The 22,518-nt window shown below is 38.8% G+C and overlaps 2 protein-coding genes across 2 annotated transcripts; one reads left to right on the top strand and one right to left on the bottom strand.

Annotated features, from left to right (window-relative positions):
* The first annotated feature begins 4,062 nt into the window (after positions 1 to 4,062).
* Positions 4,063 to 12,326, top strand: LOC139912395 (tartrate-resistant acid phosphatase type 5). Its single transcript, XM_071900176.2, has 6 exons — positions 4,063 to 4,460; positions 5,087 to 5,277; positions 6,695 to 6,822; positions 7,536 to 7,727; positions 9,795 to 9,942; positions 11,328 to 12,326. The coding sequence occupies exons 1-6, from the start codon at positions 4,385 to 4,387 to the stop codon at positions 11,565 to 11,567; spliced, it is 975 nt and encodes a 324-aa protein (XP_071756277.1). The 5' UTR covers positions 4,063 to 4,384; the 3' UTR covers positions 11,568 to 12,326.
* On the bottom strand, positions 12,247 to 20,464 carry f3a (coagulation factor III, tissue factor a). Its single transcript, XM_071900175.2, has 6 exons — positions 20,253 to 20,464; positions 19,379 to 19,490; positions 18,328 to 18,521; positions 17,309 to 17,490; positions 16,271 to 16,436; positions 12,247 to 13,936 (listed from the first exon to the last, which is right to left on the bottom strand). Exons 1-6 carry the CDS (start codon positions 20,326 to 20,328, stop codon positions 13,791 to 13,793), a joined length of 876 nt encoding a protein of 291 aa, XP_071756276.1. The 5' UTR covers positions 20,329 to 20,464; the 3' UTR covers positions 12,247 to 13,790.
* Positions 20,465 to 22,518: the final 2,054 nt, after the last annotated feature.

The raw sequence follows: 22,518 nt of genomic DNA, 5'->3' as shown, positions 1-22,518 counted from the left end.
ACTAAATCATATCTTGTAATGGTAAAAGACAGATTAGCTTGTAGAGATATTTTGAGTGAACTCTTGCCAAGCTAAAAGCCCTAGTGGTCTTCAACACAGCAGGTCCCATAGTAAGGTTTGTTTCCTTCAGAGAACAATACTGAGGTATATGCAAGCATATATATACAGTATATAGATATATATATATATATATATATATATATAGCTATATATGCGCACTTGCACAAGTGATGCTGCTGGCTGTCTCTATGGGGGTTAAATACTGAAGTGTAAGCCCTGTAGGATATTGTAGAAGTAAAACTTTCCAAGCAAGAGCACGAGAAGAAATAATACTAGTGAGCCACAGGACAACAGTACTCACTGGAGTTGAATGGCCTTGGTCAGAGCCAACCCCAAGATTAAGCTGTTTGATATGAAGGTTTTGAAGAATAACATGGTCGGTAACCGTGTGTTCACACTGTGAACAACTTGGTTGATGGGTCGGTCTTTTCTGACCGATTGTGGGCGGGGCCAGAGGCTCTGGTTACATCCATGTAGCGGTCTGCAGCTACAGGCAAATCATGTATTGCCTTTCATAACGCTACACCATTTTTAACGATAATATAGCTAGCTAGTTAATTAGGTAGCATAAACAAAAACCTCAGTAAAATGACTTCAGAGCTTACCATCAATCCCAACAATGAATGCAACGGTTCTCCAAGCATTTCTTTCTGTTGTCTTTTAAATATAAGTTGTAGAGAACTGAGAAGTTTTGAATAGCTGTAATCAACTTCGCCATTTTACACTTGCCTGGTGGAACTATTCATGAAATTAAAACACATTGAAGCACGGAAATCTGGCTGTTGACGGCCGATGACCATGAAAAGTTCAGCCACGACGACAACCTTGATGACAGTCCACACATTGGCCAAGTTTCCCCCGGTCGCTCGGCTCTATGGGAAATCTTATTGTTCGCAGTGTGAACGCATGGGAAGGATCCATGCTCATCAAACAGCAAGGTGGAGCATTAACTATAGTCTTTTATTAAATTCTGTTGTCTAATGATGTGAAAATTCTAATATGTTTCATGAGTGACGAAATAAGGGGGTTCCTCCTGAATTTGGGATAAATAAGCTGAAAAAGATTTGACTAGGGTTTAGGAGAGCTATATGAAACTGGGCACTTGCTGAAAAGTGCAATGAGGGCTGTTCTCCGTTTGATCACACTGGCACATGAATATGCGGACAGTGGCAAAAGCCTTTCCTCTGCCCCTCTGCCATTACTCAACAGTTGCCTCTTGCTCTGTCTTTGTCACTGTAATATAACACTATTCTAAGTCCTTTTTGGAAATGTAAAGAATCAGCCTCTATAGAACTTATGGTTTTATATGGATGATAATGGTATTATGATGTGGCTCTGAAGTCAAAAAGCGCATGGACCTGCAATAAACTGTAAGAATAATGCATTTTCATTAAAAATAGAACATTTTTCTTTCTCTAATGTGTTAATGATGTGAGTGAGTGAGTAAATGATCAACTCAAATGCTGTAAACTAATCTAGATGAGGTTTCACTTGGGAATCGGGGTTAAGGGTTACTCTCATCTGACAGTACAAGACATGATGCTGTGATGACGGCTCATAAAGTCAGAATATGTTTCTCACACTTGCTCCTGAAATTCCTGGAATATCATGAAATTTAGAGAGGTGTATTCCAGACAGGGAAAGCCAGGGAATTTGATCAATTATTAAGTCAGGGAACATCTGGTTATGGAAGAACTTATTTATTGAAATTTATGGAAGTTTACTTAAAACCCTGCTTCCCAACATATAAGTGATGATGATAATTGGGTTGTCCATTCTAACATGCTGCATTTTATTGACCACAAACAGGCCATGAGGACATACCACAGAACTTGAATGGATAGAACGGTCATTCCCATTCAAATCAACGTTCCAGGATGGTCAGAACGGCAGCCATTTTTATGTTTACCGTTGGGTAATTAACCCTTAAAATTCCATAATTGCCCTTTTATGCTGTACTAGCCAAATTACCATGGCGAACAGTGGAATGACCGTTCTGTCCATTCAAGTTCTGTGGGACAAACACAGGAAACCTGCACATCCCGATCCTCAGTCACAGGTACTGGACAAAAAGTACATCAAAGCAAACAAAGTCTGCACGCTGTGGAATTCTCCCATGGTGAATTCTCCCATGGTGAATTCTCCCATGGTGAATTTGTGAACACTTTGAGTGCACAGCCTCTTCATCATACCTTGAAAGCCTTCTAATCAGATGAACAGAGACCTTTGAACTTTGTCCCTCCAGATACAACTCACAGCTACAGTGGGTAGATGTCCACTGTTTAGTAGGTATTTTGAGTATTAGCAGCTGAGCTGAGTCAAGTTTCTGTTCCCCAATACAGTTGCTTTCATCATCTTGATTTGGTTTTTTATGGAAGCCCATTCCCGCCACTCAATAAAATAAAAAAAATGACTCAATTCTGACTTTATTTCTCAGAATTCTGACTTTATATATCAGAATTCTGACTATTTTTTTCATGATTCTGATGAGTTTATGTCTCGGAATTCTGACATTTGTTTTTTCTCATGCCCAAAAAAAAGTCAGAATTCCAAGATATAAAGTCAGAATTGTGAGTATAAAAGTCAGAATTATGAGATATAAAGTCAGAATTCTGAGAAAAAAAATCAGAATTGAGTCGTTTTTTATTTTATTGAGTGGCGGGAATGGGCTTCCATAGTTTTTGCCTTGTTTTATAGTTTATAGTGTAAATAATTATGTGTTAATCTTTTTTTTTTTCCAGTTTCTTATGGTTAGATGGTACAAAGCTTGTAGGACTGAGTGAGAGCCGAACCTTCCACTGCAGGCCAATATTTCTATCTTTGGGAAACAATATGGAGTGTTGGAACTTCAGCACCCTGCAACAATGGAGGCACGGAGATTTTGGCAAGAAGCTGGCTGGCTATTGTCTGACAGACTATGGGGCACCTCATTAACTATGCATACTGTCAACCAATCAGAGTATTCAGTAAAACCTGAGTGTAGGTGACATTATTTGACTGATAGCTATAATTCTCATGGCACTGGACCTTTATAAACATTTAGAGCTTTAATACCAGTGAATCCCCTGAAACACACTTTACAGAAGTATTATAAATTGAGGCTAAATTGACCTACATGTTGCATTAATCATTTACAAATTGATAAGACCTTGTACTCTAACGTGATTTTATTTTTGACTTTGTTGCTCGTAACTTAAGTACAATCAAGAACCCCTTGAGATCTTGCACATTTTGTTGTAATGCAAAAATAATTATTTTCATGTGGATGGTGCTCTGTTCTTTCAAAGCTAGAAGAAAAATGGAATGGGCAAAACAAGATACACCCTTTGTTAATTTTAGGCTAGTTGATTTCACTGGTAAATAATATTTTGCATCATACGGTACTTACACTTTTGGATTTTAGTTATTGCCAGTAAAGCTGATATTAGGTCCCAGTGTCAAAGATGGACTCTAAAAATACTGTGGAATGTGTGGTTCACTAAGGGACGGCATTACAATCAATAGAAAAAATCAAGTATCGCCCTCCTATTATTGTACAGTATGTGAAAATACATACAAGGCACTTTCAGTGGACTTTGTCCTGGCCATTTCACCCACTGACTTCTATAATAAAATTGGACAAGAAACCTTTGCTGAAATATATATATTTGTGTATATTTTGTGTGTAAGCGCGCATACTGTATATATGTATTTGTATGTATTTTCAGCTTTCTTAAATAATCTCCCACTTGTTAACCTTTTACCTCCTAACAAGGGCGATACCACATCTGACCTTTGAGATTTAGAAATACTTTGAGGGTGTGAATGTTGATTCTCATGTCATACCTAAACGAACCAATATATCAGACTGAATAAATGTCAATGCAATGCAAATATCACTATTTTATGAAAATAATATGAATACAATGTAAATGAGTGCATATGGAAACACAACAGACTGTTTAAAAAAAAACTCTTGCAGTACTAAAAGTACAAATTGGACCAAGATAGAAAATATCTTTGTGTATGAAGACCTACAGTATGTAGTCAATAAGGCACTTTTTTACTGAACAGACCAAGGCCTTTACAGCTTCCAAGCTGCCATTGTGGCGACTTGTCAGACCAGACATGTCTAACTGGTAGAGACGAGCTCTGTTCAATAACAAGTAATGCACCTTGGCCTGCCGATCAGCTGATGAGCTGTTTGTCTTGCGTGGCCTTTTACCGGAAGTTGTAGCACAACCACACGGCAGCTTCCTTCTTTTTGAAGAATAGCAAAAAGAAAGTAAGACTGCAGCTCGCTGTCTTTGGCACCCAGCCTGGTGTTTTAGCAGGTTGAAGAGTCATGGGCAGGTTAAATTTGGTGTTGTTGGTGTGCTGCCTCCAGACCTCATGGCATCTCTGTCGACCACTGGAACAAGGTACTGTACAGCAGTCTGCACATGATAGGGGAGGAAGGGATAAGTTGAGCCTCTGGGTGAGATGAGCCACCCCTTGTATCTAAACAACCAAACACAAAATGAATCATGTGATCACAGAAAGTAAATGTGCCCGGTCAAAAGACGGGATTTTCGCAATGTTGTGATTTCATCATGGTAAAGTATCTAAAATAAAGGAGGCATGTTTGAGCATGTCTTAGCACAACTGTGAGCCTGAGTTGCTGTGTGAGTCAGTTTTGTCCAAATGGTAGTTGTGGGGTAAAAAGGCCAAAAGGAATGGGTGGAATGAAGACCTGCAGACTCTTCGGTCATGATGGCACATGGTTGAAAACCACTGTATTATTGTTGTTTATAATAGGCAGGGTTACTCTCATGCACCTTCAAGCTGTTGATTTGGAGCCGATTTTCAATTTGTCCTACAATCAACCTACAAAAATTATGAAAAGTAGTAAAAAAATGTAAAGTATAGGTATCTTTTGTGTACAGCGTGTACATGTTTCTCTGCTGGAACCTGACTGATTGCACTGAAGTCAGTAATAGAAAAATAAAAAGTATGAGAGAGAGGGGAACTGAAAGGGGAGCGTTGTTGTGTTTTTGGATCTCTACAGCAGCGCTGCGTTTTGCCGTTCTGGCTGACTGGGGCGGCGTTCCTCTACCTCCCTATTACACTTCCCATGAGCAGGCCGTCGCCGCAGAGACTGACAGGCTGGCCCAGACTGTGGGATTAGACTTTGTCCTCAGCCTGGGGGACCACTTCTATTTCAGCGGTGTCAAGGACGTAGACGACCCCCGCTTCAAGGTTAGTTCACACCGCAAACACACCGCAAAGTTAGGACATATCTTTGATTTATGAAGTTCTTATCAGATTACATCTGGGGCTGTGGGAGGGTCAGTCACACTTGTAGTACTCACATCATGTGTGGTGTGACTACTAATGTTGCCAACTGTTGGGCAATAGGAGTTGTCTTTGCAGACTTTGCAACAAAGTGTCATTTCCTTGTGTGCTTGCAATGCTGTCAGTGCAAGGGAGAAGCAGAGGTAACGTGGATCAGAAAATGTGGTCTGATCAGTAGCAGCCATGTAATGCTGTCAGTCAGTCAGACAGGCTGGGATAGGAGGGAGGGTACAGTCGAACAACAAACCATTATAACCCCATGGGCCATTTCTCTGTGCTCACCAGCAGTGCAGCATATGCCCCCTTGTGTTAGAAAGCTGTCAGTGAGCCCCAATGCTGCATTTACATCCCATGAGAAAGATGGGAAATACCAGCTTCCTACAAGAAAATACTGTTCACCTCAGCTTTCAGATGGTAAATACTACTAGAAAATACTGTTCACCTCAGCTTCCAGATGGTAAATACTACTAGAAAATACTGTTCACTCAGCTTTCAGATGGTAAATACTACTAGAAAATACTGTTCACTCAGCTTTCAGATGGTAAATACTACTAGAAAATACTGTTCACTCAGCTTTCAGATGGTAAATACTACTAGAAAATACTGTTCACCTCAGCTTTCAGATGGTAAATACTACTAGAAAATACTGTTCACCTCAGCTTTCAGATGGTAAATACTACTAGAAAATACTGTTCACCTCAGCTTTCAGATGGTAAATACTACTTGGGAACTTGGGGTTTGGTGATGAACTGTAATTTCTCCAACTTCATGAATTCTGACATCACTAGCGAGGAAATAGCTGTAGTCAAGTGTAGGAAATGATACATTAATTTAAAATAAAACCAAACAAATGAATGATTTTCATCACATAAGTCACTTTGGGACCACAACCAACTCTTGACATACCATGGCAGGACAAAACTACTGGCTGGCGTTTTGGCTTGTGGTTGCCATTGCGATGTTTGGTTTGCTGTAAAACATAAACATGAACTCAGATGTATCATCACTACGTTCATGTGTGTTAAGAGTGAAAAGTCTGATCAGAAATCTTCAGTCCTGGCTTGAGGCTTGAGGCTTCAAACCAATTTGAACACTTCCAAGTTATTGCTTTTAACCGTCATATCAATCCAGCAGTTGTTCCCATGGGACAAGAATGCAGCATAATTCTTACATTCTTGATTAGGCCTCAGCAGTCAAATCAGTAACATGGTTTTCATACACTGCATCTATAAAAAAAGGCGAGCAAAATCAATAGAATATGTTTCTTGCATCTTTTCATTACTAGCCATAATGACTAATAAAAAGGGGTTCCTGTCAACAGCATACATTTGAGAATGTCTTCTCCCAACCCTCGCTGCTGGACATCCCATGGTACCTGGTTGGTGGAAACCACGACCACAGGAGGAACATCTCTGCTCAGATCGCTTACTCTAACAGATCCCACCGATGGTAAATATCAAACAAGATAGACCTGTTTTCAGTAGAATCCAGTAGTGGAGGACATACATCTTGATGGCATAAATTCATAGTATACATCATAGTAAGCTTTTATCAAAATATGACTGACTTTTGGCACTATGATGACTGGAGGTCATAGTTTACCCTCCTTTTGATTTACCACTACATCACTAATTCCATGCTACCACCTCATCAATATTTCCCCTTATAGGATAATTATATTATAGGACATGGTGAATGTTTGTTTCTTCTCTGAATGACTATTTTCTTATTATATAGAAATTTGACTGAATGTAATGTCTCTGAACCTCTTTGTGAATGAACCTCTGCTGAACTCAGTAGAAGACGGGGCAATACCACTATATTCATATATTTAAGATTTCACATATATTATTCATGTGGACATTGGCAACTCTCTGTCAAAACCAGAAACTAAAGATGTACAGCTTGGAACTTCACTTGTGGATTCACAGAATGTTTGTTTGAAGTTTTACATCCAAGTTAGACACTAGTGTTAAAAGTTCTGTATCCTCATACCTCCAGAAAAAGCATCTTATCTTATCATGTTACACTCTCCTCTCTGGGCAGAACTAAATGATCAGTGAGGCAAACTACAAAGTCCTTGGTAATGGCAAAAACATCTGAAAACTGAAGTTCACTAGTATTCTCCTTTCATCTCTCCTGTTTCTGTTTTGTCTTTCTAGGAATTATCCAGATCTCTACTACAACCTCTCATTCACTGTTCCACACACAAACGTGTCAGTGACCATCCTAATGATTGACACAGTGGTATTGTGTGGAAACACCTACGACCAAATCCAGCCTAAAGGACCTGAGGATCCCAGAGCAGCAGACCAACAGTGGAGATGGATCAGTTCCACACTGGCAAGCAGCAGGTGAGCCTGTGATCTTATTTCACTTAGCTGTCCAAAACTGTTTTATATATACGTGAATAGATTTATGGCAGATTATAGTTTTAGACAAACATTTCTTGGAGGCAGAGCTGCTCTGGTGACAGAAATAATTTCATTGGTTGAGTTAAACCTCAGTGGGCAGAGCCAAAGAACCACAGTTTTTCTGGCTATGTCCAGTAAAAAAGGCAAGAGGTAAGAGAGGAGGTAGCTGATATTAGAAAGCCTAGAACTTGAATGGATAGAACAGTCATTCCCATTCAAATCAACGTTCCTGGATGGGCGGAGCGGAGGCCATTTTTATGTGAACTAGCTAACTAACTAGGATTTAGACTAGCTTCTGTATAAACAGATTTTCGGCAAGTCGCTGAGGTGAGAAGTTTTGCAGCAAGGACCAAAACAGTGGAAAACTAGGAGGCTACTTGCAACTGAATGAAGTTGTCAGTCATGCCTCCACTAGGTGGAGCTCTTTTACAAGTTACTGCTGTCTTTTTAAGTGCCTCGTTCACTTCCCCTAACCAGATTTTCTCAGCAGGTCCAGGAATTTGAACCATTAAAGAACTGATCACAAGATTTTCAATATCAGCTCTTACCACTAGGCTGCCATGGCATCTTAGTGGGTGTAAAAATGTCCTTTAGATAGCGGTCCCTAGCTCAGTGGCCTTCAATCATGTGCCATCCTGACCCAAGAGTTTCAGGTTTTCATTCCAACCAAACTCTACAGCAGCTGATTTCACTGAAAAAGAAGCATTAAGTAATCTATGACTTATCGACCTCTATTGGCAGGAAGAATTGCAGCATTGACAGGTCTCTGGCACAGGTTACGGTGGCCTGTAATTGACACAAATAATAAAGTCACATTTTCACAGTAAAGAGGAGTAAGCTAGCTAATTAGAGCAGAGATCCAACAGAAACATGTAGTGAAGAGGTAATACATCACCATGCTAAACACTAGAATAATGATACTGCTTTGTCATTTGCTTTTTTGGTCTGAGAACTTCATAGAACGTCATCTCCTTTATAGATTGTATTGTTACTGGCTTTCATCTTCACATCCACAATTTAGTTTCGGTCTGTGCCTTTTTCACACAGCAGCAGAGCACAGTGTGACCAGTACACTGCGTTTTTGTGCAAGCATAGTGTGATGAAACCACAAACAAAGGATTATTGTTGAGTAAATAAATCCTGACTACAAGATAAATTCCTTCATGCTTAAATGGAAAAGAGAAGTCGAGGATTGTGATAGGTTGTTGTTAATGTCTGTGGATAAGAATGTGATGACTCCAGAGGTTATTCAGTAACCAACTAGCCACACACTGCTTACACTCCGTCTTAATGAAACAGCCTCCATGCTGCTGTACAAACACTGGCACATTCCTCAACTCACGCCATCAGTTTGGATTGGCTCCTGCCTCACAGTCAAGTATTTAAAAGTACTAGAAAGTGTTTGTCCCATGGTGCATGAATATCATTTACAAATATGTACGTGCAGGTGCAAATTACGGCAACGCCTAGAAATTCAGGGCATCATATGTAAGGAATCACAAAATAAGCCCAACATAATTTTAAATGATTTCTTTACAAGCTAAGGTAATGTAGCAGCTTCCAGCAGGATTGTCTGCAGTAACGTCTTTTTGCCACAAGGTGTCGCCAGTCAATTTGATTAGAAATCAACAAAATGGAATGGATTTCTTGGACTGTGGATTGATATGATGAGATGTGAAACAACAGTTTAAATATTCAGAAATAACAGACCTCAAACGCCTTCATTGGCCAATCAGAAGTGAGTATTTGTGTAATAATAAAAGAATTTTGCACCAAAATGAGTGGACACAGTACTGGACACACTGTTTGATTGACAGGTGATCTCTGGGAAGTGCAGTGCAGAAACGCCACAGCAATGAGCGCTGAGCAACAAAGATGGAGACTAAATAAAACAAACAGCAACTTGCGGATTACCACTTTATACTTGTTCTACTTTTGCACATATTGCATAAGTCACTCTGGTCTTCTAAATGCCTTAAATGTGAAATGTCATGTAAATTGTCCCAGGTCAGACTATGTTATGGTGGCTGGTCACTATCCTGTCTGGTCGATCGGCAATCATGGGCCGACATCATGTCTGGTGAACAAACTGAGGCCACTGCTGAAGAAATACAGGGTCACTGCGTACCTGTGCGGCCATGATCATGATCTACAGGTATGTATGCTTAGTCATTTAAAGGATACCGTGTGTAGTAGTGCTTTCATTTAGTTTACTTTAATCTGTGATGAAATAATGAAATGTGATTAAATAATGAAAAGACATTAAATATATGCATCTTAATATGCATCAGGAATGACACACACAGATGTAACATTTCTTCAACATTGTCAAGTGTTTTGTGTATGTGTAAAATGTTGTTTACAGTAGGTGTGTATTGTATCGTGTATTATGTTGTTAATTCAAAGCCTTAATTTCTCAATATTTCCCATATAATGTTAATTATTTACCAGGGGTGGGCCACTTTGGGAAGAATAGGTTGTAACCACCACTGAAAATGTGATATTACAAAAGCATTATAATTTTACCCTATTCTGCTCTAAAACACAAGTAAAAAAGCTCGAAAAAAGAGTTCTTGCACAACCTGTACATGAAAAGAACAAGAGGACCAAGGCTCTCTTCATGTTTACATAAAAATACTTTAATCTGGTGTTCTATTTAACATTTAAACAAATTCCCTGATGAAGATATGTGGCAACAGTAAACATGTCCTCCACCAATGATGCAGTCCCCTTCTGAGTCAATCAGTCACAAGTATGTCACCTTGTTCTGACCTGTAATTGTAGCGCCCCCTCTTGGGCCAATCAATGAAATTTTGAAAATGCTGGACCACAGTGGTGAGATGTATCATTCCCCCAATCGGATCTGTGGTGTCTGAGATATTACATGTGTTGGAGACTGATCCATAGTTTCTCTTCTCATGTTCTTCAATCCAGAGGTGAGTATCAAATCCAAGAATGCCAAGTGGATACTTGTGTTCTTGTGGAGAGCGTTCTTCCTAAGTTGTTTTTTTTTTTGGAAAGAACAAGCTTCTCAAAGTTGTGAGAACAGATGTTCTCTGCTCTTCATCTCAAACTGTAAAGATGTTCTCAGTTCTTCAGTCCATCTCAAACCGTAAAGATGTTCTCTGTTCTCAGATTCTTGAGAATTTCGTTCTCTCTGAGACAACTTGGGAAGAACATTCTCCACAAGGTACACAAGTATCCACTGGGAATTCTTGGATTTGATAAACACTATTAGGGCTTTCCATTAATTCCTGCTGGCCAAGTCACCATCCGATGTGTCCTCGGTTGGCAAGTAAACTTCCAGGGTCTTTATCTGTTCTCTGTGTTCTTTTGATTTGTAATTGTAGGCTTCTTCAGCTGTTTGATATTACGTCAAATATGTCATTGAGGGCACAAGAGGGCCTATAAAGGATTTGCAGAATTAGAATCCACTGGAGAATTGAGAGATCAAAAACTACATTTAAATTCCTTTAAGTCGGCTATTCATATCCTGACAAATGCTTTGATCCTGTCTGTCCATCTCTACAACGCCAACAGTTTATCAGAGAGGATGATGGGAGCTCCTTTGTGGTCAGCGGGAGTGGGGTTGTCAGCGACCCCTCCACCACACACAGGCAAAGCGTTCCGTCGTCCTGGCAACTCTACTCCAGCCCCATCAATCATACATCTGGAGGCGTGGCTTACTTCCAGATCACCGAGCGTCAGATGACCGTCAACTTCATGCAGACAGACGGGAAGTGTGTTTACCGAGCAGAACTGCCAAAATGCAAAGTCTGAGGCATTTCTTCTATCTGCGAACATGTTCTGCTATTATAGTGATACGAACAGGCATCAATGCACATTTCTGTACTGTACATGTGGTTCCTCAATCTGGGTTTTGATAATGTGAACAGCTCATAATGCACATATCCATCCAGTGTGTGGCCTTCTGTAGACTGTACTTTTAACATGTTTTTTATATATATATACACATATGTATTCCTATCATTTGTATCTACATATTGATATTTTATAATTGTTTTTGCTTTTTTGTCTCAGTAACTTCTACTGCTGCTATTCTGCACATTCTCTTAATGTTGTTATCCTACTTTTTCATACTTTCACTTGTAATAATAAGTTTGACAAGTTTTTGAAGACCAATATGTTGTCACTGATAAACAATATATTGTGCCAGTCATGGCACACTAAATCTCTCCACTGCAACCCAAGATAAGGAAATTCTTTTGGGGTCAGCGGCAAGGTGGGAAATTTCATTTTTGATTCACTGGTGTTCTTAAATTCTACCAGCCACATGCACTTTTACCAGCCACTTTTGTAAATCAATGTTAAAGGGTAAATATGATCAAAAAACATAAGTAAAGGTGAAGAGTCTACATTGTTTGGCTAGACAGTTGCACCCATTTGGAGTCTGCTTATGACCTACAGAGGGCAACAATTACCAATTTAACTAGTCAAATATGTTTATTATGTTTTTATTGTGCTGTATCAACGAGGCAATTTCATGTCAATATAAAATAAATCATTTTTTGAAATATATTTCTATGTTATTGAATTGTTAATGTGTAATGATCTGTGAGCTTTGTAACAGTCACAGTGGTAAAACTGTAACCATGAAGACCTGTTGCACTTTTGCAATGTTTTCATAAAATCCTCCCAAAAACTAAAAAAATGCAAATTCATTTGAAAGGAAGAAAAACTTTTCTTCATCAATAAAATCAGTGCTTTGGTTTCTGAGGCTTAAGATGGGAAAACGGTTTATATATTCTGGTTATAGGTTAAGTATGTTAACAGTAGAAACAGTAGAAAGACCAAGCCACAGTCAGTTGATGACTTGGCTTTTTGAATTTTAGAACCTCCACTTTCAAAATGTCCCTCCATGACTTTAACTACACCAGCTTTCTGTACAAACCAGTGTTGTTAGATTTTCTAAATAGTGGTTATAATGATATTTACCCCATTCAGCTGACAGCTTGTTGGCCTTCTCTTGACCCCGCAAAACCACTGGCCTTTCTGCTGATGTCATTTGATTTGGAGGAAGGAAAGAAACCTTTCTAGTCTTCAGTAACGTCTCTTCCAAGTCGAACATGTTGCCACAAATGAATAAAAACAACTGGTCCATCTACATGTTGTATTTCTTAATGACCAACGAAATGACAAATGCCAGCTTTTTCAATGTAAGGGTGACATTTGTTATTGCATTAGTATGATTTGTTAACATCCAATCTGACAACTATTAAACAATCACATGATTGTTTGACAGTATTCACATAGAGAAATGCAACAGATTTTTTTTTGTTCAAATCTGTGGAAATGTACAAATTGGGTTTGTTTTATAAAATATGTACAGTATATACTTTTCAACATTTCACCATAAAACAAAACTCTGAAGCATAAAACATCTAAAAATTGCATCATATACAAATAACACATTAATTGCAGTTAAACACAATAAATTAGCCATCTGAATACAAAAATAAAATATACTAGTCTTGATTTCCCATATAGTGTAGTAGTATTTACCAGTCTCCCAAAATCATATCCTATTTTCCCAACAATCATTTCAAGTTAGAAAGTATAACATAAAATAAAATAAATAAAAGCAGTTGGTAGTGTTTATCAAAAGTCAAAATCAGCAGAAGTACCATTCACCAAAAAGAAAAAATAATAAAGAATACAGTATTTCCAGGCTTGAAAAGTAGTAGCATTTAAAATACCTCTGACGAATACTTGGAGTGTTTGATTTCCATCCTGTTCAAACAGTATCTTCCTCAGCTCTCTTTATCTGCAGCATTAAACGGGTCAGATAGAAATATGTCCAACATATTGGTAGTTTCACAGAAACTAAAGGGAGAATTCAATTCCAGTGTTTGACTGTTGAACTGGGTCTGCCCTCCTATCCCCCCTTATAGGCTTCAGTCCAGTCCAGCTGTACCTTGTTTTCCCACGAGCGAGCGTGTGTGTGCGTGTGTGTGTGTGTGTGTGTTGCTGAACACACAATCTTCACACATCTCGTAGTGGCACTCCCTCTTTTTCACTTTTTTGAGCTTTCCTCCTGCGCTTGCAGCAGACTACTGTCACAGCGATGATGACGGCGACGATCAGCAGGATGAGGAAGATGGCGCCGGCGATCACACCGACCGAATACACTGTGGAAGACAAGATTAAATTAGATTAGATTAGATTGGGTTAGTTAAAAATGTATTGATCCTTGTAGGGAAATTGGGTCAGCTAAAGTAATAGGATTCATCATGGAAATAGAAAATAAGCACACAAATAAAATAGAAAATAAACAAAACATTTATACATGCTGGTGACAATTTAAACACATATTAAGTAGACTGCATGGGTGGGGAAATATGGGGAAAGTGTATGGATTAAACGTATGGATTAAGTTACAGATGTCACTAACAGTCATGATTGCTTACTTTAATAGGGATTTCTAAATTTGAAATATGTACATAAAATATAGATATATAAACATATATAACATGGAGAGGCTGCTTCTATAAGCACTTCAATGCATTTAAGAGTGTTTTTGTCACATGTAAACACAAATGTCCAGTCATCCCCATCAGAGGGAGTGTTGCTGAGTTGCATTTCTCATTTAGTCCAAACAAAGAGACATGAGTCATTCATCAGCGCCTCCTCACCCTCTCAACTTCCATCAGCCATGTGTTGACCTAAACCTAATCCCTGTTTGTGCATGTGTGGGTGTGTGTGTGTGTGTGTGTGTGTGTGTGTGTGTTTTGGAGAGGTTGAGGTAATTGTGTGTTTGATTTTGGCTCACATAATGTGTGTGCATCCGGCATGTATCCGTGAAAGTGCCACCCTATCCTCTCTTCCGTTCAACACAATCATTGGTAAAGGAAAAAAGACAAGAAAACATCCAAGGCACTCCTCCGTATGAAGTTGAAAAGTCTTTATTAACCTAGGCTATTTCATGTTAAAATATAGAAAACGCACAAAAAAAGTGCATTTTCTTATATTTTAACATTAAATTGCCAAGGTTAATAAAGGTTAATAAAGGCTATTTAACTTCATACAGAGGAGAGTGCCTTGGATTTTTCCTTCTCTTTTTTTCCTTTACATATGGACTCCCCACATATCCAATGAGCAGCTCCAGTGAACACGTTTGACGCCCATGCAGCGTTCCTCTTCTGATCAACACAATCATTGGTAACTTCCCTTTGCTCACTACCGCACTGTGATTATCCCCCATACACTGTGTATCCACACAGCTCCAACTTTGCCTCACCGCACATGTAAACCATCTGAAAAGAGTCTGGGTGATTTATGAATCCGGAACATTTAGTGCTAAAGAACATACAGTGCTACAGATACAGATCTACCTGTATCGGAAAGCTAGCTTTGGAGGAGAGGAAGGAGGGATTACTCATTAGACATCTCTGTCTGGATCAAACCTGGAAGGGTTAGGTACCTTTGTGATACCAAGGGGACGTCACATTATAACACATCAACTCAATCCTAGGCTTCAGGTGTGGACTCGAGTCACATGACTTGGACTTGAGTCAGACTCGAGTCACAATTTGAATTGCTTGAGACTTGACTTGATGCATGAAGAGAAGACTTGAGACTTGACTTGACTTTCTGGTGACTTTGGACTTGACTTTGACTTGTACTTTGATGACTTGAAAAGGTTTCTAAAGTCTTGACAAAAGATTTTGTGTCTCTGTAAATGACTTAGATTTATTCCAGCAGATGACTGAATTTACATTCTGTTTTCTGAATTTGTATGGAATGATAGAATTTATTTAAGTTGAAACTGATTATAGAACTCATGATGCTCTTACCAAGTGTTTCTAATATTAAAACATTATTGCATTGAAAAGTCCTAGATAATTCATTTTCTTTAAGATATTAAATTGATACTGGACTCTTGATTTGTTCTGACGTGTTCTACATTTAGACTTGAGACTTGACATTAATGACATGGACTTGACTTGGTGTTCTACATTTAGACTTGAAACTTGACTTGAGACTTGTGCCTCAAGACTTGAGACTGACTTGGAACTTGAGCAAAGTTGATCTGTGCACAGTAAAATAAAATCAGATGCCTCAGATCAGATCCGGACAGAGACGTCTAACAAACGGGGAATCCCTCTTGCCTCCCCTCCTGCCTTCCTTCCTCCTCCGCCAGCTTTCCCGTACGTAAGCAGCTGGTGGATGTTTCTGTGGAAGGTCTACTTCCCCTCTTTGAAAACACGACATCAACACTTGCTGTTTGCCTGACTTTCAACAGCCACTGCAGCAGCTTCACTTTTGAAACGTCACTGAAAATTCAGTGTTGTAAAAGTAAGAATACTATGTTATCTATGTTAACTATTATAGATACGATACGATGCAATGCAATTTTAATGTTTGTAAAAGCACTTTGGGTTACACTGTTGTATGAAATGTGCTACAGAAATAAAATGTGGCTTGATTTGACTTGATGGTGTGATACGTAATGTCCTCCTTACTTTGAAAGATGGACTGGTCGTCATCATGGGTGCACTGGGTGTGACTGATCTCTCCCAGTTGCTTGTTGATGCGGCTGGGGATGTAGGCCTGGAGGCTGACGCAGTAACTCTCCCCTCGGTCCAGACCTCCCAGCTCTATCTCACTGCTCTTAGAGTCGTACACTTTCTAAGGACAACACAGTGGGAAAACATTCATTTCATGTCCTATTTCTTGTTTCATTATCTGTCTATAAGTCAGCAACAGGTCAGTGTATCAGAATATAGTAATAATACATAGGACTTTTGGTGACACTGGTGCAGAGATGTACTGACAACTTCTACAGTTTCATAGTGCATGCCCTCGACTGATATGGGTTTGTGTAGGCCGATACCAATATTGTGCCAATATTGAATAACTTTAAATTTGACTGTTTTCATGCCAAATAATTCTAAGTATTCAGTGTTACATTTTATTCATGTCAGAGTGGAAAAGTCTCTAAAAACAACATTTAGACCATCATGTAACACTGAAACTCTCCACTAAAACCCAGGATAATACTACCACTGCTACTACTACTTCTACTACTACTGATGCTGCTACTACTACTGATGCTGCTGCTACTACTTCTACTACTACTACTACTAATAATGATAATAATTTATTAGTATATATATATATAATGAACAACAGTCACTGTAGTCACTATATTATATATATATTATATACAGTATATACATCTACTGTATTATATATTATTTACAGTAAAATATCAGCAAACCGATATATTGGTCTAACACTCATGGTACAGAGAACAACAGAACCTCACATACAGGCAAAGAGACAGGATTTACTATAGGCAGTAGACTAAATATTGTAGTATTTTCAATATACATATATATATATATATATATATGTTGAATATCGGCACAAAATATCAGCTACAGTCTACAAATGATAGCATCTGCCTTCAAAAACCCATATCGGTCGACCCTGTAGTTTATTGTCCTTCTTATTAACCCGCTACATGACTGGTTGAGGCTGGTGTTTGTGTCGCTCACCTTGCCGCTGCTCTTGGCTCTCCTGTAGAAGACCTTATACTGCAGTTCATCAGCGAAAATGTCCCGGATGCTCAGCTGGCGGCTTCCTTCAAACACGGCAGTGAGCGGGTCGGCCACGTATAGGGTGATCATCCTTTTGTCTTTGCTCACCTCCATCTTGAAGTCAGGTCTGCCTATGTCAGCTGGGAGGGAGGGAGGGAGGGAGGGAGGTCAGATCTGTTGCGCTGGCAGGCAGAGAGCTCACTGGTTTGTTTGTGCATATATCTCTGAAAGTAATGTATGGTACAGAGCACTTTGGAAAAGACAAGTCTTATGATTAGGGATGGGATGATATGCGATATGGGGTTAATGATTCGATACAACCACTATACGATCTAATAAATAAAAGTTCAGTGACAACAAAGTATGACTGTGCAGAATTATGTTTATTTCTGAGACACAAATCTTTCTAGCGATGCCATTGGCTTGCTAGAATGTATGGAACAATTTAAAAATGTCATTATAAACTGACAATAATATAATTTGGATGGAGAGCTTGTGAAACTGTGATGGTCAAGCGTCTCATTTGTGATTATTACAGCAGAATAACATGGAGCTGATATCACCATTCATTTTTCTGCCCCACGATACATATTGTCACATTTTTGTATCGCGATATATTGAATTTCGATATATCATCCCATCCCTACTTTTGCCTCTTTGTCTGAATGTGTTTTTCTGCGCTCTTGTTATCAGTGAATATGCATGTGTGGCATATTTTTAAGGTTATTTTATGGTGTTTTTGCTTTAGAGAGACTGAAAAAAAGGGGATGACATGCAGCAAAGGTCCGAGGCCAAATTCAAACTCAGGATGATGTGGTTACATGGTGTTCACCTTAGCCAACAGAACCACCAGGATGTCCGTGTTTATTAATCTATTTTTATGTGTGCCAGCATGTGCGCCCTCATCCACGTGTTTGATAGCTGTTGTGTATTCGCATTTTGTCCCTGCATGTGTGTAGTAGAGGGGGGGGACCTACTGTCTTTGTAAGGGCAGAATCGCGCTGCGCTGGTGTGGGGGAACTCGTTGAGGTCGGAGGTCGCCCCGCGGGGGGGTTCAGACACGACGTCCGCCGAGTAGGTGGCCTTGAGGTCGGTCAGAGAGCTGGACAAATCACACAGCGTCTCTGCGGTCCGGATGCAGTGAGGGTTCCTCTCTCGGTTCTTACCAACTCTGCAACAACAGGCAGGTCAAGAGTTTCATTAGAAACACTTACTCCTTACACATATTTACATAGAATCCCGATCGGTTTATGAAAATGAAAAAATAAAAAAATAATAAAATGTGGAACACTTCACTTGAAGTGGTGCTCATAAGGCATTATAAGTCATCATAAGAGCATTATAAGAGCATCATATGGCATTACAAGAGCAACATAAGGAATTAGAAGTGCGTTCTAAGGCATCATAAGGCATCATAAGAGCATTATAAGTACATTATAAGGAATAAGAAGTGCATTATAAGGCATCATAAAAGCATTACAAGTGAATCATAAGGAATTAGAAGAGCATTATAAGTGCATCATAAGGCATTATAATGTATTATAAGAACATTATAAGGAATCAAAATGCATAATAAGGCATCATAAGAGCATGATAAGTTATTATAAGACATTATAAGCACATTGTGAGTGCATGAGAATTATTACAATCAAAGCATGAACACAATGTGGAAAACGTTTAGGGGGTTGACTACTTTATGAATCAACTGTATAGTTAATGACATAATACATTTGCTCAGAAATTGTAAGAAACGTTTACCGTATGTATGCTTCTAATGGGGTTACAAACTGCCGGCAATGCTTCACAATGCATTTATCTATAGACATTTTATTTTATTTAGCCGGGCAGGTCAATGAAGAGGACAGTGACAGCTCTTAGTGTTTGAAGATCTATGCATTCAGTAAAAGCTGTTAGTGGATCAATAATGGAGTCTTATCACACCGCTGCTGCCAGTAACCTTTCTCCCAAGATCACTGGCCGCCTAAGCCTATAAGGGAACGTGATTCAATCTAGGATCCAGGTACTTACACAGAGAACTCGACCGTGTAGGAGTAGTCAGCGGATGGTTTGGGTTCCCAGGTCAGCAGCGTTTTAAAATTGGTGGATTTCCAAGTGACGTTTTGCGCTTTGGGAAACGAACCTGCAAAATGAAACTATGTAAAATGCCTGCAAACTCTGACGTCAGCTCTTGAAAATGTGGCAGTAAGAGCGGCAGAACAAAATGCATCAAAAGCAGTTGACATTACCAAGTAGTGCCTATAGGGCTATGACGTGAATGTGAATATGAGGCACATTTTACACACTGTAATTTACTGCTGTAAATTCATCTCTATTTTCTTAACATTCTCATTGTTATATAGCCTACTGCATATTGCTATTTTTATAATGTTCCCACTTATTTCATACTACATGTATTTCATGTTTTTGGTTTATTTTGATACTTTACATGCATTCATTCTTTCGTTGTCCTATATTGTTACTGTTATCTACCATACTAACGCTGTAACCCCACCTCCATACCTTATTAATACATTCTACTTGACAAGTTCAACTGTTGAAATTGTCTGCTGCATATGTTTATATAATCCCCATTTCTTATATTCTTGACATTCCATTTTATTTTTCTTTGCTGTGTCTATTTAATTTGCTGCGGCCACAATTCGATAAACTTTCATCTTATTTTACTCTATTTAAACTCGAATATCAGCCGTTGGAGGTCAAATGCTGAAAATAATTTAGTCTACGCCATAAAAATCAATACAAAAAAATCTTCAAAATGATTTTACACTCCCAGGTAGCCTCGTGTAGACCAATACAACTTTATGCATTGCACATGACATTCCGAAAAAATAATAATTAACTTGTATTCATTGGGCCGTTAAACCGAGCTGATGGAACTCACCTGAGGCTGAGATTGTAAAGAAACAGATATTGATACTAAGAGCCAGAATGGCTGCTGGTACTCCACTTTTCGGCATGTTGTATTCCAATTCCTGTCAAATAATAAAGTCCAAATAGCGCTGTTGAGTGTGTATTCTCCACTGAGTCCTAGCTAGAAGAAATGCTAGCAGTTCTTCTGACTGAACCTTTCTCGGTCTGGGTTTAGCCTGATGTCTGTGCCTCAAACCGTCGGAAAGCGATTTAACGGCGCGAGGGTTGACCAAGTAAGGAGCGTCCGGCTCGTGCGTCATCAGAGTGGGATGGGGCAGCATACATGCAACTCTATAGTACGTGTTCGTCCTGCTGAGGTCATGCAGTAGACAACAGTGGGCTTTTTCCCATTTTCCCATTCTTATTCAATTTTGCACCTCATAGACAGTAAAAAAAAAAAAAAAAGTATGATTTACCACCAAAACTACCAAACCTGCTGATATCCACTAAGTCTATAAACCAAACCCCTTCATTTTATCCCTGAAATGTCCTTAATTTCTCATTACATTAACATTAATTATCCATTAAAAATAACATAGGTTTAAAAAAGTAAGGTTAATATCATGGGGTTTTTAAGGGATTTATTCATGGGTTGGTTCATGGAGACACTAGAAATTAAGGGATTTTTCATGCCTTTTGTGCATGGTTTACAGGTTATTAATGAGGTATTAATGGAAAGTTCCTGTCTCCCTGAATTTTACATTAAATTAGAAAGTAAGGAGTCAAACATTAAGGGGTGTTTAAGGTGGTTTTGATGGGGTCTCCTCCATTAATAACTCCCTTAACTCATTTTAAGGGGATTTTGCATGAATTAAGGGGTGAATTAATGTAAATGTAAGGTTATTTTAAGGGATTACTGGTAGAGATGACTGACAAGATATTATTGTTTGGTCAGTGTGATTAATTATTAGGCATACAAGATAGCCTATTGGTCAATGTAATAAATTATTAGACGTATGAATGATTGATATTATTATAATGTAATAAATTATTAGACATATAGAGGGAACAATGGCCCCATGTGATGTGACGTGATTTTGTTTTGTTTTATTGCTTCCAAATACATTTCTGGCAATTTTTGGTCATCAATCAACCATCATTTGATTTAATTTGATAATGTCTTTATGTTTCACACTTTATACTGTCATTGTCCTACCAGACTGTTGACAAAGTGTTCTCACCTTCTGCCTTGTAGGCCTATCTAGGTCTATTTTATATTTTTAGATCTGTGCATTCAGACAACACAAATTAAAAAGGGCAAGTTATATATGCTAGCAAGATACCTGGTGTTAATCGAAAATCAGTTGCAAGCCTGTATACAATACAAATCTGCTATCAACCAGGTGTGGCTCCAGGTCCACTGGACAAGTGACTGTGTGCAAATACTGTCGAAGTCTATAACAACCAGGCTAGAAACAGAGAGCTAGCTGAAAAGCTTGTTGTGGTGAGGCTGTAGATACATTCAGCAACGTTCTATGTAAAAGTGAATAGTCTGATAAGGTAGACTTGTTTCCAATGAGTCATGTTCATTCCAGCATGTACTGTGACACAGTAAACTGTCTTGTCTTTAGCCCTAGTCTCTACTCCAAAACACTTGTAGTTTGAGAGGAGTCAGCTCAGTTAACCTGAACAAACTGTTAGCTAGCTAGCTAACTAGCCAGCAGGGTCATTTAGCAAAGCAAGCAAACTGATTGCTGATTAATATTAGCTTCTAGATATGTTAGCTAATGTGCAAATTGCGTGTTTACAACAAGACAGTGATGGTTAGCTGACCATTAGCTAACAACCTGGCATTATCTAAACACAAAATCAATCAGATGATGAAATTATCATTTCCCACTCAAAAACAGAACAGAAATTAACTGTTTGTTCAATTCTGTCGCACGTTTAGAAGCACAGTCACTGTTCTCAGACACTGTTGCCAAGAGCTGTGGACCTCCACTATGGCTGCCAGAGGGGGTGTTACATCACCTTAAAGCCCCCTATAGGACTTTAACTGTAAATTGAGTATGAGGGGCACCTTTAGTTCATTATCTTTAGGATTTTTGGTGTTTTATTTTGTTTTTCTATCTTTGTGTAGCCTAATTTTTTGTTTTTTATAACTGCTTTCACTCCTGGGGATAATAAAGATGGACTTGACTTGACTTGAGTTCGTAAGACACACCTTGCCCTACCCAGCTGACGCCCATATCTGAAGACTTTTTTTGCAACACTGAGTTCATTACTCATATTACAAT

The sequence above is a fragment of the Centroberyx gerrardi genome, chromosome 22, assembly GCF_048128805.1.
Source record: "Centroberyx gerrardi isolate f3 chromosome 22, fCenGer3.hap1.cur.20231027, whole genome shotgun sequence".
Classification (NCBI taxonomy): Eukaryota; Metazoa; Chordata; class Actinopteri; order Beryciformes; family Berycidae; genus Centroberyx; species Centroberyx gerrardi.
The sequence above is the reverse complement of the archived record's forward strand: the minus strand, read 5'-3'. Positions and strand labels throughout refer to the sequence as shown.